Below are 17256 nucleotides of genomic sequence, written 5' to 3'. Positions count from 1 at the left end.
ATGCCTTTTCCACACTCATCATTGCTTCAGGTTTCCATCCAGAATTTAATAAACATCTTGGAATTCTTTCTCCAGACTTCATGGAAGTTGTTAGGTTGTTATTTCGTTTGCAGGGTTTTGGGTTTTTTCCTTTTGTAAGAGTAACTTGACAGAAGCCAAATTCAGTGAGTGTTCACCTGGAAAAGCAACCTAATTGGAAACTAAAATCTCAACAACTGGCAATATTTAATAATGCTTTTTATGCTAACATATATATATTTTATGCTAACATATATATATTTTATGCTAACATATATATATTTTATGCTAACATATATATATTTTATGCTAACATATATATATTTTATGCTAACATATATATATGTTAGCAGATATGCTTACATAGGCAAGACATGTTCGTTTTTTTTTCTATTCCTACCAGCAGAGTACTCAAAGTTCCAAAAGACATAAGCTATCATGACATTTAAGGCTACGAACCAAGGAAGTCTGCTGTAGCTGAGATAACAGAGGAGAACCAGTAATTAGAAAATATGTTTAATGCTTTAAAATTCAAGAGATTAATTATTGCAGTAAATGCAAAAACCACTAACCCAAGGGCTTTATTTCCAACCAAACATATCTCTAAAAATCCCTAGATTTGTGTGACTGATGTGTTTAAATCTCCTTCTGGACTGCAAGAGGGTAATGCCTTTTTCCTTTCCATGGCTTCCATGTAAAACCCATTTACTTCTATTGTTTGCATTTTTATGCTTAGAAAATTAAGCCTTATTTCACTTGCAACTGCAATGCTCTGAAGCTTATTTTACATTTGGCAGTAAGTTCATCTAAAGCAACTGCAGTAAACTCAGTCAGCCAATAACTTCTTTAATATGATTTTCCAATTCAAAAGACAAAGTAGTCAGGATAAAGTGAGTTGTTCTTGCAGGTCACTGAAGAAAAGAGTCACAAGACAGATCTCAACCATCTTTTGTTTGAGGACTGATTTTTCCTTGAAAAATTCATTTTTTTTGTAAGCACAATTCCATTCAATCCAGATTAGAGAGCTGTTTCATTTTGCTTTCACTTGCAGTCTCTCAGGCCCACGTGAGTGTCAGCGAACCATGCAACACCTGCCCCTGCGGCTTGTCCATGGGCCAGACTTTGGCACTGGGAGAGGAACTATTCAGTTTGCCAGGGTTTAATGACTCCAAAGGCACTTTCAAGGCCAGAATGTGTGTCCTCATCATGCTTCCCCATACTCAGTTCCAGCTTAGTACAACAGGAGAACAGTAACTGTGTAGATGCTGAGAACTGCCTGAAGTAGTAAGACCCAAAGAAGGCAGGGTACTGAGGAACACAACGTAGGGTACACTCAGCGCTTAATGCCGAGCCTCAGTTAATGAAACCTCGCACTGAGTGATCAGAGGTAGCTTTGCATGGAGCAGACTGGTGACTGCAACATTTATTTGCTCTCCTGAAGTGGTATATTAAGGCAGTACATACTAGTCTAACAAATCCTGACAGACATAAGCTGTATCTGCCCGCATCCTGTCTGTGTGGCGCGGTCAGTGAAACCGGGCTCCCAGTCTCTCATCCAGAGTCACCAATTTGTTTTGGCTAAGGCAGCACGTAAGGCAGCACATACTGACTAGTCAGCTAAAAACAGGATGCTTACCCCCTTCAGAAGAAACTACATACAGTCAAGGGACAGATGACGGTATAAGCCAAAAAGCCCTAGCTGCAAGATCAGCACAGATTCCATGCACCAAGTTTCTTGGCACCATGGTTCTACACATATCTGACAATACCTGTACTACAGGGATATTCCATTACCTTAGGTTTCTCATTCTCTCATTGCTAAAACTGATTTTAAGGCATTCTGTTACCTTGGTTTGACACCCAAGAAAGATGACTGAGGAGAAAGTCCTCAAAAACACCGCAACTTGCCAACCCTGCTTTTAAGTGATATGCAACTTTCTAGGTGAATTAAAAAATGGTTCCAATGAAATAAATAATTTCAATAGCATTTCAGAATTTGAAAGAGCTGGACAGCTGAGGACACAGGTAGAACTGGAAAGGGATTTAAGTACCCAAGACACTAGTTGGCAGGCTTCAGCTAGCCTCACCATTCAAGTACACCTAAGATCTCCTTTCAGTCATTTTGAACACAAATAGCTAGAACACAATGTGACTTTAAAAAACCCTATCATAGCAACTGCCAGTACATTTGAGTGATCAAATCACAATGAAGATTTGATTTTGCAACAATAGCCAAAGGCTTTAATCCCAGTATGAATGCAGCATCTTTAACCTTGCTAGTAAGATGCATTCCTGATGTCTGCTGTACCCTTGCATGCACACAAACACACTTTTACTCTACTTTTCAGCTGAGCTATGTTTAAGTATCTAGTTATATCACAAGAAAAACAGCATCTTGACAACAGCCCAGATGGAAAAACTGCAGAGAAATGGGAAAATGGGACAATTTATTTATTTTTATAACATATTGCTTTGACATCATGATTTTAAAACCTACCATGAAACTAAGCGAGTTGCATCCTAAGCCTGTGTAATACAGTTTACTTAGCAGATCTTTCTACCCTCCTGATACACACTATAAATACTGGAACAGAGATGTATTAAGAGAGGGTATTTCATTGCTAGCTTTCGTTTCCCCTAAGTACTATTATTCATTTTTCACTGTAGCATAAAATACAGATCTCAAAGAATAAGGGACCAGAAAAATCCCCACTGTAACTACTGGAAGAAACAGGGCAATGACTTTATTCTAGCAAACTATTAAATTCATTAGAGTTATCTTGGCAGGAAGAGAAGAATTACACTATAAAGAGGTTCCTCAATCTAAGGTGAAACATGAGTCTAAATATATCAGCAGCTTTTAAATTCTTACGAATTTAAATACATCTATGTTTTGTGTTGCTTCATGTTAAATACAGTCTGGGCTTCATATCCCTTCAAGGATAAGTGAACAATTTTAGCTCCAGCTCCTAACACACAGAATCTTTAGGTGAGACTTGTACTTCTTCGGTCCCCTATGCATCAAGTCCCATTCTCTAAACCAAAACCTACAGTGATTCTTCTTTGCAACTGATAGAGCCTTGGTCAGAATATCCACCATATACTGACACAGTACTTTTATGCACATTACTTAGAAAACACTATGAACATGAACCAGAATTGCTGCTCTCATTCTGTAGAGTCAAAACTGAGGAAGTAGCTCAGTGTTTCAGTTTCTATTGTATATTCTATCAATGGCAAAATTAACAAGCATATCAATCTAAGCTCTTAATACTGCAGTTTCTTAGGTCTATAGAAATAGCACAGGAAAGGCAAACATGATATAGAATGAAGTTGCCAGCAGACTGGCACAAATGCCATAATCAGTCTACATAGTCATTTGCATATGACATACTGATCATGTATTAACAAAAAGCAAGCAAAGCCTATGCATGACTTAGTGTATTCTGGCTCCTAGTGAATGATGCAACTGTTTTTATAAAACTGAGATTTGTAAGACTGTTTTAAAGAACACTTTATTTTCAGAACCAAATAAAACACAAACTTCTCAAAACTGACAGAACGCCAGGATAAGCATCTCTTTCTTTTCCAGATTCTCAGGCTCTGTCTATTGAAAGTTTCCCTTTTTTAACTATCTTGTTCTTCTCTCTGTGTAGCTGCCTCAAAGTAACTTTTTTAAATTAGTATTTTTCCATGCTAGATAATATTGCAAATATTTATAAAGAAAAGATCCTTAAAATGAAATTACTGCCACCTGCTGATCACCTGAAGAAATCCAAAACATTACTACTTAGCTGAAGACCTTAACAGTTACCTTGCAAACACGGTACCACTCCCACCAGGAAATGTGTAAGGATGCTGTTTGCGGAATACGTGACCCACTCTGCTGCAAGGGATGATTTCTAGGCTTCCACCACACTGCCAAACTCTGAATGAGATTTCTGAAATAAAAACATGAATGAAAGACCGACATCACCAAATACTGTAATTTTGAAGTATACCATTTACAGATAAGGCTTTTAGTGATATTGCTGAGAAAATCAGTAAGGTAGTTTTCTGAGAAATTCTAGGATAAACAAAGGCATATCTGAGCAGTCATTGTTCTCCAAGCTCAGGAGAAACAATCCTGTTAACTGGGAAGCAAAATCTGAGGTTAGCAGCAGTCCCCAAATTCAAAAACCATGCTGCAATTGGCCAGAGTAAGTTCTGTCTATATGTACTATTACTATACTTTGTCTAAAGGGTACACGACAGTAGATAAATGAATGATCTAGCTTATAATAAAAATGTTCAGCTAAAGATAGAATAACACAACAGACAAAATCAAAGCATTATGAAACAATCTATAGATTAGATCTGCAAACGTATTATAGAAGATAACCATACACCCCCAAACACCATTGTCGTGGTTTAAGCCCAGGCCGTAAATTAGAACCACTCAGTTTCCACCCCCCGGAGGGATGGGGAGGAGAATCGAAAGAATGTAACTCCTACGGGTTGAGATAAAACAGTCCAGTAACTAAGGTATAACACAAATCACTACTGCTGCCACCAATAATAATAATGATAAGGGAAATAACAAGGGAAAAGAATACAATACCGCCCGCCGGAAAAAGAGCCTGCCCTTCCGGGTAACTCCCAGTTACATCCCTGGGCATGATGTGCTGTGGTATGGAATACCTCTTTGGCTGGTTTGGGTCAGGTGTCCTGTCCCTGCTTCCTCCCGGCTTCTCCTCCTCCCTGGCAGAGCATGAGACTCACAAAGTCCTTGGTCAGGGTAAACATTCTGACCAGCAACTGAAAACATCGGCTTTATCAGTATTATTCCCAGGCCGAAAGTCAAAACCACAGCGCTGCACCAGCTACTAAGAAGGAGAAAAACTGACTGCTGCTGCTGAACCCAGGACAACCATCTATGGAAGGAGTTACACCAAATCAAACTTGCTTTGGAGACAGAGCAAATAAAGATGCAGCTTCTGTAAACTGAAGGTTATGGACAGTACACTTCTAAGCCAATCCAGTGAGCTGTCCCAACTAGTGAGGACAAGAAGGTCGAGGAATATTTATACACCTTTCTCTTATTGAGTGCTACGCTTAGTTTCAAGGCTCTTCATAATAATTCATTATGTTTTCACAGCTTAAATATGGATAAGTATATAAATAATGCAGCTCTAAAGTCAGTGTCTACCTTTGATGACTTATACTAAGTCATACTAAGTGTCATTTCTTCCCTCAGAAGCCTTCTTCCCACATACACAAGTCATAAAAATCGCATTACTTCAAAAAATTAAATTCAGAAAAAAAATCAACCCAAACACCAAAACCACCCCCAAGGTTAGAGAGTACGGCTTCTGGACTGTCTGTCCAGAGAAAAAGAATAATCATTTAAAAAAACAAACCCCCCCCCCAAAAAAAAAACAAACACAAGCCAACAACCTAACCAAAACACACACCCCCAAAACCAGAGAGATGCTGTGATTTCAGCTGTTGATGGTGCAAGTTAACTGCCCTTCTTCCCAATGGTCTTAAGTTTTACAAGGACCATTTCCTGTTTGTTTTACTTCAGTGAAATTCTATTGCCCCATGGTCAATTAGGCATATTCATGAACCTCAGACAGTCAACATAGTCCAATCTGTAGACAGATCATCCTCCAAAAATATTCATGGCAATATTGTCTTTGCCAGTAACTTACGGTCTTGGATGAACATGGGACAATAGGCAAAAGTAATTTTTAAAGCAACTGAACATGACATTCTCTCTCTACATTTTTCACAGTACTGACTTCAGGGGTTTTTTTTTACACATATAGAGATGACTGCAGGCTTCCCCATATCTAGCACATTTTGTCCCATACTGCTCAAATGGTGAAAGCAGAGGAGTAACAGTTTTCTTGTTCCACTTTGAAGTACTACTTATGGAGTTTTGCTAGACAGTTCATACAGTTATTAGCCCAACATGATGGGATGCTGCACTCCGTGAGGACAGCCGAGTGAAAGAAGACAGGGAGATCTCAAAGACAAAGGGTTTTGCATTAGAAAAGCAAGTACGGACCAAATGCTTGAAATCTAGTACTGGACTAATCTAAGTATTATTATATATAATTATATATATTATTATATACACACCTCTGAAATGAGATAAAGTGAGATTCTTGTTAAAAATAAAGGTCAATGTGGTATGCCTAAAGCTTGTGCTTATTTAAATGACACATTTGAAGGTTTAATTCAAAGAGTCACTGTCATCTATTGACTATATTTAGGCATTGAAAAAGTATTTTTGTTTCAGAAGTAATTTAGAAATATCTTTTGTCAACTTTTCATTATGCATAGCTGCTTCTACTGTGTACGTTAATTTGATTAATTCTCCCTCCATAAATTCCCAGAAATATCAACCTACATGTTTATTTTTTGCACCTTAGATTCTGAAAAATCCCCAAAATAAAACTGAAAATGATGAAAAATAGTTCTATGGGAAAGACAGCAAAGGAATACTAGGTAGAGAGAAGCAAACTAATTTTTACTTGCACCAACATGGATTCTAAAGCCTTTTAAAGAAGTAGTAATGTACAGCAACTACAACTTCAAGGAAACCCAAAAACGCCTTTAAGACCTTTCTTGCCACACTCAAACAGCGGGAGAAGTGTTACTATTGTAACAATTTCAGTCGACCAGGTTTTTCATTTAAAAGGCATAAAACAGCATGTCAAACATTCTTCAGTTGCATGAGATAGCTCGAGACCTCTCAGTAACAGACTGCTCATTTTATTGTAGTGTGTCATTGACACACAAGACGGATGATGTCTTACTCACTCCCTGATTTAAGCAAAATTATTAAGAAAAGCCTAAGTTTTCAAATTAGACCCAAACCTTCTAATAGTCCACCCGGTTGTCCAGTGTACTCCAATTCGCCTATGCTTACAAAAAAACCTTGTAAAGAGTCTGAGAATTAGAGTCTACAAATTCAAGACAAGACTTGAACAAACTTTGATCCATGTTTTGTACAGCAAACACGTTAGCAGTCACATTTAGCAATAATCTGAAAACACACTGGGTCTTCATGGCAAAAGCTCTCTCCTAGTTAATTTAGACAAAACATTGCAGGTCCATCTTGAAATTTGTAAAGTTGACATTATACTAACATGAACAAAATCTCATGGAACAGCTGCTCTGCACATGCTTGAAAGAAAAATGCTATGTTTTATAAAGCATAAAAATAACATACAGAATTATTTTGCAAGTCCCTCTATCAGGTTATCTGCGTGTAACATGAAGTTGCTGATATAAAGATACGCTTGAGAGTAAAGAGGCCTGATGAGTGCCTATGTTGAATTTTAAACTGCACATCACAGATTTCTGGTATCTGGTGCATGTGTCATTTATTGTCAATTAAATCATATGCCATGTGATTTTTACTTGTCATCAGTTAGTCTGGCAGCTATGAAGAAATCATTAGCTGCCTGCTGTACTGACTGACTTTGCCTTTTCAAGGAGCAGAGAGAAGGCACCCCAAAGTCTCCCTCTCCTCCTTCCCATGAACGAGGGGGAACAGAATGCAGCAGGAGCAGCAGTAACAGCTTTTTGCATGTAGTCTTCTCACCTTGAGTGGGGAGCTGTTGCTTGTGCCCTTTCCTGCTATCAAGGCTTCAATTATCAAAGCATAAAAGCAGCTGCTAAATTTCCAGAAAAAAACCTCAGTCACTCAAGTACATGCTTGCAGCTAATCAAATATTTAAGTGCTCTAGTGGCAAAAAAGTGAGCTGTAGTAAATTTATCCAATGACTTTCCAGGACATTAAAAAAATGAAAAATTATTATATTCATATTAATACAATTTAGCAACATATAGCCAAAACAGTGAGAAAAAGAAACACAGAAAGTAACTGTTCAAAACACGTCAGAGGTTTCTTTGGGTACACTGCATAGAAAAGTTAGAGACTGGACTGCAAGGATGCCAGTTCCAGGCTTGAAGCTCCTTAAAGGAGCGTTAAGCATTTGGTTACCATGTCTCCATACTTAGTGTGCTGTCTACAGCAGACATTTCCTGGTAGGCCACGCATATGCTCAATGCATAAGCATATTTCAGCAACTCAAAATACTCATGAGCTTTTACAAGTTGAAGGTATTTTAGTATTTTGCAGCTAGCACGTGCAGTAGAAAAGTTTCTATACTTAGAGCTGATCCTAAAGCACACTACTTCAAATGTCTGAGATGAATTTCTACCCTAGAAAACTGAATTAATGATAGACTGGAAGTCTTGAGAAGTTGTAGACTTCTGCTCCTCCCAAATCTTTTTTATCTTAATACAAGTAATACCATTCTTAACTGGAGAAAAACTTTGTTTAATACTGTAATGCAGAAAATAAAAAAATCCCCAAACAACCGCTACTAAAGACAGATCTAACCACAAGGTCAAAGAAGAAATGGCTAAAATACAAGTTTTTGCAGCGACTCTTCCCTCTTCCCTAAACACAACTCACTGAAACATCTGAAAACAAGGAACTAGGGCAAAAACGTCCTCTCAACCACAATTATCTCATAGGGCCAAAGCAGGTGTACAGAATTACTCAGTTCAGATGCCAGGCAGTATGATATTTTTAAGAAATAAACTATTCTTTAGTCAGCGAAGTGTTAATTGATTTCTTAAGATGTAGGCAAGAACATTAAACTCATGAACTCCTGCGTTCTACTTTTCATAATTTAATCTCAGCAACATCTTAAAACGAGCCTTACATGGCCAGCATTTAAACAGGATCCTGCCCCTCTACTCTGCTCTCGTGAGACCTCACTTGGAGTATTGTGTGCAGTTCTGGTGTCCTCAACATAAAAAGGACATGGAACTGTGGGAACAAGTCCAGAGGAGGGCCACGAGGATGATCAGGGGACTGGAGCATCTCCTGTATGAAGACAGGCGGAGAAAGTTGGGGCTGTTCAGCCTGGAGAAGAGAAGGCTGCGTGGAGACCTCATAGCAGCCTTCCAGTATCTGAAGGGGGCCTACAAGGATGCTGGGGAGGGACTATTTGTTAGGGACTGTAGTGATAGAGCAATGGGTAACAGGTTTAAACAGGAAAAGTTTAGATTAGAAGTTTAGATTCGATATAAGGAAGAAATTCTTTACTGTTAGGGTGGTGAGGCATTGGAAAGGGTTGCCCAGGGAAGTTGTGAATGCTCCATCCCCGGTGGTGTTCAAGGCCGGATTAGACAGAGCCTTGGGTGCCACAGTTTAGTGTGAGGTGTCCCTGCTTATGGCAGGGGGGTTGGAACTTGATGATCTTAAGGTCTTTTCCAACCCTAACTATTCTATGATTCTATAATTAGCAACTTTAGATGAGGATGTGACATTAAAACAAGACTGCCGTTTTGAAAGCAATTGTCCATCTACATTCAGTAATTCTTTATCAGCCAAAGTCCATTACAAAAAAATAAAAGTAAAAAGATTACTGCTTAATGAACAAATACTTTTATTCTTTCATATTTAGCACATAATTCCTATCCTGTTTTATTTTTCTCCATTGAAATAAACTTTTTTGATTTTGCCGATACTGCATGTGAAGATCTAACTCTGGTTTTAACCCTCTTTGCACAAAATCAGGAAGACCATAACTCTCAATGAGAAAACCTACTTTCAAGATTGATCCCACAGTAAATAATATACATACCCAAGTTTTCTCCACCCCAAACATCCATCATCATGTCATACTTCCCTAGTTCTTCAAAATAGGATTTGTCCATCACAAACAAGCCACCAGCTATCATGGGTGTCCTAAAAAGACAAGAAACAATAAATGAAATACAGAACCATGAGCTGGGAGGTAACTATCATTTGCATCTCAAGGTTAATACATGCTTGGGGAAAAAAAAAAAAAAAAGCAATGCTTTCAAATGCTAATTGTGCATCTAACACATCAAATGTTGTCTGCACACATGTCTATTGCATATAAGGTGTTATGACCACCTTCTGAAGTAGTCCCCAAATCTCCATTTGGCTCACAAGTTCCTTATGTAAAGTGTGGCAATTTGTGCCAGCAATAAAACATTAAAACTGATACTCTATTTTTAGCCCTCAAGACATACCAACTATGTCTTAGTTCTACTTTTTATGAAGAATAAATTATCTATCAGTGTGCTTTAAAGTATTTTTTTAAATATAATTTTGAGAGTCGCAGAACATTACATAAATAGGAATGAAATTTCAGTATTAGAGAAGCTATAGTAAAGATCCCCTTTCTGACTCAGAGAACATGATCTCTAACTTTTTTTAGCTGAAAACTACAAGCTGTTAGAGAAAGAAGTGGCAGTACAGACATACTTTATGGGAGCTACTGGGTTTCCTTGCCGTGCTCTTCTTTGCTCTGGTGTCATGTAATCCCATTTGAACACCAGGTTCCAATCAAAGCCTTCAAGAAGAAAATATTAGAGTAGGATGTTAAAAAGACTATGGTCATCATTCAACTCATAGTAACATAATGTTAACTGAAAACACTGGGAACTGTAATTTAAATTAAAAATTTAAACTTGTACAAACTTCTGGGAAGAAAATAAACAAGTAGGAGGACAGATGAAAGGTAAAGAAGTTGACAGAACAATAAAAAAAATGTAATCTCAAATACAAAATAACGTTGCATTCTCCTGTTGCCATCTATTACACAAAGTAAGAAACCCAGTCAACAAGTGACAAAGCAAAAGCCTTATACACATCTCATTACCCTTACATCAAATAAATTATTACATGAAGATCTTCAAGCCACTACAAATGTTCTCAGCATTCTTTACTGTACAATTGCATTTCAACTCTCATCACATACTTATGTTTACAGGTTTTTTGCACTACCCTTGGTAGTCCTCCATCAGCAGGAGCTCTCTATCATGCAGGTCACAACAGGTTACATCCCACTTCTCTTATTAACATTCATTTAACGTCCTGCTTTCCCACTGTATGCTTTCATGTGCATCATTTTTTAAACCTGATGCAACCACTAGAGGACCAAAATCTTACTTCCTTTATGTATGTACACATATGTGTGTACACACAGTAACACACATAGTTGGTCTGGTCCTATCGCGAGTTAAGCACAGAAGCACATAAAGACCACTAGAATAGACAAGACTGACAGGTCACCTAGAGTAGTGAAAGCTGACAGCCATTTGAATTACCTCCTTTAGGCAGCGATACATGGCTGATACAAGAAAAACTTCCTATAGGAAACACTTTCATAACCGTTTTTGAGCTAGGTTATGCAGACAAGCATGAACACTTGTTTAAAAACTATGCAATGTCCATAGCCCTCTCCCTGTACACCTGGGAGACACAAATCAGCCTTACACAGACTGCCAAACACATTTAGATCCTATGAGGTCATGTAATGAATGATTTCCAGATTTCTGGTGCACAGATGCCAATAGTTTTCTTTCTCCAGCATAAAGATAAAGCAATTACTTTGTAGGGAAATGGGGGAAAAGCTAAGGTAAACAGACAACAGATACAGTCCTACAAACTATCTGTCTGCATCCATAAATGTGTAGTAATGATTAAAAGCAAACAGTTTTCAGTTTAACTCACAAGATATTTATCTCACAAACACAGAATACAGAAATTATCCTGAACAGTCTTCACAGAATGCATGCCAACTCTTTCTCTCCATGTTTGAGTATCTTATGAACTGCTGCACTGTAAAAATGAAAGACCATCTAACTACTCCAAAACTCCAAGCAGCAAAATAGTAAAATTACTACAATCTATATTACTGCAAAGCCTCCAGCATGAAAAGTAAAACGAGCTCCAATATTTCGCTGCAGTTAAAAAGTCACATTTCATCATACATGCCCAGCAAAATTACTCGCATCTGGGAGAACTTAAAAAACCCTACTGTTCTCCAGCAGAAGTGGTAGAGTTACATATACTCTAGTGAACACAAGGGGTCTCTTTTGGAACACATCACTTGCAAACGCTGAACAAGTGTATGAATTGTCTACCCATAAAAGCTAGTTTTCCGTCTCCATTTTCACTGACTCTGGGAAAAATCTGCATTCAATGAGATAATATCAGCAACTCTGTAAAAGAAGTATTTTTAAACACAAGTGCATATCCAATATGAAATTCTATCCAGTGTGAACTGCATTGTAGGCATACTTTAAATTATTAGATCTCGGTTAACTACAGTTTATTCCAGTAACTAAAGTCCTTCTCAGAGCAGCATAAACACTTTGGCAAATCCCCCCTCAAAAATAATTTGTAACGTGAAGTGCACGGATTTAGTGCTGGCCAGACTTGCGAATTATTTCAGCTCTGTCCGCTTTAAAAAGTTTGTAGCATTTGCTAGGTTCCTGGTCTGAGGTGAATAAGCCCTTTCAAAACAGAGCAGACACAAATGCTGTCCCAGCTGTCTTAACTCTCCATGCTTCGCACAGATACTGTATCTGAGGTTGAAAGCATAGTTTAATTTCCATGTTTAGACTTGGCCCCAGTGAAAAGTGTCCTGGGATGCCAAATGCTGTAGTGCCTCTAACATGGTAATCCGTCCTCCGAGAACTGAAATCTATTATTCATGTTTCAACAGACCCTCAGATAGCTTTAAACACTGGTATGTGCAAAATTCCTATTGTTAGCATTAAAAAAAGACTACTTCACATTCCTCAATCCAGAAGTACAGAGGCCACATACACTTTAAAAAAATATATAAAAATAATCCATTGCTCCTGTGTATGAGGGGAGAAAACAAGCAATAAGATGGTTTAAAAAAAAAAAGAAAGGAGGAAACTTAGTTCCAAAGATGAAGCATGAAAAGCAGTAACAAGTGAAATGATCTCTCAATCTTTTCCCACTTCACTTGGGAAGAATTAAAGAGCATGAACCCTGCAGGAACCAATCAAAGGTTTCAATGAAAGTATTCCTCCTCCTACTGCAGACAACAATAAGAGCCACATAATGGTATAGAGATTTCCATACTCTAGGTATATGAATAGAATGGGTAAAAGACTTAAGGTTTTAATAAAGCTGGCACACAGATAATGGCACAGAACTATACATTAGCATACTGTGAATATATGCACTGTAGGTCTCGTTTCAAAATGTTAATTAAAAGGATACAGAACCTCTCACTTCCGTATCACTGACGAATTGAAGCATATGCAACATTACACAAAGATTGCCTTTATTATAGTTTATTGGAACAATGCTTGGTGGCCAGTTAGAGACTAGTAACTGAAGGAACAGACTTGAAATTGTTTTTTCCATTCCTCGCTCAAGAAAGCCTATTCAGAAAAAGTGTGAAAATAGCGCTGTACAATTCCCATGTCGTGGCTCATCTTATGTCTTTATGCAGCCAGTTCAGTTTGCAGCATTGTGGGAACACTTATTTAAAAACAGGAGGGAAGGATGGGCGAGAACAGTTATTTTGCATGCTAGGTTCTTGTTAACAGGCAAAAAAGCTTTAAAAACTTGTCATAAGTAAGGATTTTAGCGTGTGGTTGCCCTCCTCCTCTTTGACAAAGCAGAGGGGGGGATTGATTTATTTATTTATTCTGATTGGGAGTTTCACAAGTCTTTTTGCTGTCAACAGTTTACACTAGCTAGATGTAGAGAAACTGTGGTACTTCTAAACTCAATTTAACAGGGAATTTTGTAATGGTAAAAGTTTAAACACTACAAATTTTTATGGTCACATGTTACTCTCTTCACAATCACAGATCATGGCTAACAAAAACATTTTCTTTTTTTAAACACATTCCAAAGCTTTCTGCTTATTCAGAAGAGCTTAATTTTTTAAGCAAACCAGCATCTTGAAAAAAAACTCATAGGCACCGCATTGCTGGTGGGCTTCTAAGCTAGTGAGCAATGAAAGTCTGTCCTATCTAAAAAGAGAATCATAAGCTCTGGCCATAAGCTTATTCTGATACATTTACACAATCCTACAAACATCAGAGCAAGTCTTGCACATTGGTAAAAGGCAGCATAAACTTTTAAGAATTAGTATAATAAAGATGAACTGTTTTAAAGCAGAGGACAGTAAGGCCAATTAAAATCAAAGCCTATAAACAAGTGACCTACAGGACTTAAAACTAGATACATGAAAGGAAAGAACAGTACATTAACTGCCCATTCCACAACTGCAGTGATTATGAGCTTTGATTCTTGATGCCTTTTTTCTGTTTTAAATCTATATTCCAGTACAGGTACATACCGCCTTTTAAATCAGCTGACGCCCCCACGTACTGGAAGTTGTCCATATTAATTACATCAATAATAGGAGACACAACTCTGGTCTTGTCCTAAAATAGATATTAGAAAGTAATATTGAAATAGTGAAATCAATATATAAAGATTCAGGCAGAATGAGGTGTCGAACAGTTCAGCAGGATTTCATTCGCACGTCTTCCCCAGCTCTCCCCCCTACTTCAACTTGTGGCTCTGAATAGCTGGAGCTACAAACAGCCTTGCTCAGCACTGCTTCATAAAGGAGAAACCACACAATATGGCTGGGAAAACTTTTCTGTGCTAGGCTACTTATATTTAAGTAATCCCCCTCTTCTGACTTGCTCTTGAAGAAGGCAGCAAACTTGTAGTGCTAAAGGCAGTTGAGCGCACACAGTGCTTCCATTCCTATTTTTAAACCTGCACAAGGAAAAGAAGCATCCAGGCAATTCATATTTTCCACAGCAAATCTCCCTAGCCACGCAGTATGCTAGGATCTTATCATTTCAACCTTTATGGAACACTTAGGCCTTTCCGCAATCAGAAAAGTCTTAGGTTTATGCTAATCCATTCCACAATAAAAGAATCACACTTCACAATCAGATATTTAGATAGCAAAGAGAACCTAAAAACACCTCAGACTAATGAATGCTATTAATCTCCAGCAGCCAAGATTGCAGCGGTACAGATACCACATTTCTCTGGCCAACCGTGGTCTCATGTACTACTCTGAGCAATGGTATAGTTTAAGAAAAATAAAACAAAAAAAACCTTTCCAACAGCTCCACATACATCATCCAGTAGGATCACAGACATCAGTACTCCAAAAAAAAAATGAGACTCATCTAATATTAGAAATGCAGTATCATGGTTAAGCCAGTTTGTCTCCATAACTTACTGGGGAAAAAAAGAAGTTACATTTACACACTGAAGCATAACTTCTACGGCAAGTTGATGGAACATTTTGGTTGATTTCAAAATAGAAGTTTGAGCTCCACAAGTTAATGTCATTCAAAGAGCACAAATAACTTCAGAACAGTGTATCACCAAATCTGTGAATATAAAAGAAACCAATTTTGAACAGGAGAAATTTTGCTGTCTCTGTTACAGAGAAGCAGTTCTCGTGGCTATAAACCATACCAACCTAGACATGTGCATCTTAAGAATTTATTCCATAAGTACGTCTTCAAACAACAATACATATATTCTGAACAGTGGTTCAGCAATGCATCCCTTTGCTAATGAGTATCACACAGAACAGATTGGAACCTGACTAGTATGAGAATAGCTTGAGCTCATAACAAGAGACTTAGAAGCAATTCTTAGTCAAATGCTTTGCTTGGCCCAATAAGAACATTAAACACCCATTCTCATTTATTGAATCTTAATTATTCAATCTATGCTGATTTTAATAAGCCCTAATTACAATCGGCTTTTACTAAGTCATTCTGCCTGAGTGAGCAAAAAGTCACTAACTTCTGTATTCGCCAAAAGGAGAATCCAAGTGAATTCAAGAGAAGCTGAGCTGAGGATAAAGCTAAAAGCTGAAGACTCACAGAATCGTAGAAATCAACTAGTTTGGAAAAGACCTTTAAGATCATCAAAGTCCAACCACTGTCCCAGGACTGCCAAGGCCACCACTAAAGCATGTCACTGAGCGCCTCACCTATACGGTTTTTGAACACTTCCAGGGACAGTGATTCCACCACTTCCCTAGAAAGCCTGTTCCAATGCCTGATCACTGTCTCTGTGAAGAAATGTTTCCTACGATGCAATTTAAATCTCCCCTGGTGCAGCTTGAGGCCATTACCTCTTGTTCTATCCCTTATTACTTTGAAAAAGAGACTGACACCCACCTCACTACAACCTCTTTTCAGGTAGCTGTAGTAGAGAGCAATAAGGTCCCCCCTGAGCCTTCCTTTCTCCAGACTAAACAACCCCAGTTCCCTCAGCCACTCTTCATAAGACTTGTTCTCCAGACCTTTCATCCAGCTTTGTTGCCCTCCTCTGGACCCACTCCACCACCTCAATGTCTGTCTTGTAGTGAAGGGCCCAGAACTGAACACAGGATTTGAGGTGCGGCCTCACCAGTGCTGAGTACAGGGAGAGGATCAATGCCCTGGCCCTGTTGCCACACTATTTCTGATACAGACCAGGATGCTGTTGGCCTTCGTGGCTGCCTGGGCACTCTGCTGGCACATGTTCAGCTGACTGAACATGAGCCAGCATCACCATTATAGATTTCTACATTCCTTTTAAGTATGACTGTGGCTATAACACCTAGGACAAATATCTGCTTTTATGAGGGATATAACATAAAATTTAATCAGGTCTGCCACTAAGCTTAGTCTAAAGCAAACTAGAAACACAGGCAAGAGAGACCAACCTGTCCTATTCCTCTATCAATCACCTCTAACTTCTGCTTCTGTTAGCTGTAGCCCTGTAATGCAAGCATACAATTTTGCTAACTCTTGTAGCTGAGAGGCAATTACGATTTACTACACCTTCACTGCAAAACACTAATTGTGTTGGTATGCCCCCCTATACCACTAAAGCACTTCAGGTGCACCCATGACCTTATTTTAGGCATTCTGTATACAGTATGAGAATTAGGAAACTCCTTTATTTATGAGTCAAAAGCTACCCAGCCTATCCAATTATTCACAATATGTCCATCAGCATGAATTACAAAACTGAAACCACCCTTCCTTTCTATTCTCCCTATTTCCTTAGCTGAAACTGAGATGGCTTACACATCTATGCCCATCTTTAAGAAAAATTTTTCTGACAAAACCTTGCATTTTCCTAAATGGTTCTACTTGGTACAATTGAGCCTGGTGGTAAAAGTTGCCCAAGCTGTTAGGCGTCACATTAGGTAGAGCTTCAGTTAGGCTTCAACTTCCCTCCTCCATGCTGAGTAAGAAGGTAGGATGCTGTGTCTGTGCATTTAGGATTCCCTCAAACTTTTGCTGATGGTCTGATTAGTTCTATCAATATCAGCACACCACCACACCAACACCACTTGCTACACCTAATACATTATTTAAACA

The 17256-nt window shown here is 38.3% G+C and overlaps 1 protein-coding gene across 1 annotated transcript in view; it reads right to left on the bottom strand.

Moving 5' to 3' along the window:
* The window catches only part of GALNT2 (polypeptide N-acetylgalactosaminyltransferase 2), a gene marked incomplete at both ends in the record, with an annotated part of 100249 nt that overhangs the window by 7297 nt on the left and 75696 nt on the right, over nt 1–17256 (bottom strand). The window contains 4 exons of the mRNA XM_080615626.1: nt 3833–3959; nt 9675–9778; nt 10325–10412; nt 14196–14283. Coding sequence (XP_080471752.1) covers nt 3833–3959; nt 9675–9778; nt 10325–10412; nt 14196–14283 — 407 coding nt within the window. The remainder of the gene's footprint in view (nt 1–3832; nt 3960–9674; nt 9779–10324; nt 10413–14195; nt 14284–17256) is intronic.

This window comes from Psittacula echo, assembly GCF_963264785.1.
Source record: "Psittacula echo genome assembly, chromosome: 4".
In the NCBI taxonomy this organism is placed as follows: Eukaryota; Metazoa; Chordata; class Aves; order Psittaciformes; family Psittacidae; genus Psittacula; species Psittacula echo.
The sequence above is the reverse complement of the archived record's forward strand: the minus strand, read 5'-3'. Positions and strand labels throughout refer to the sequence as shown.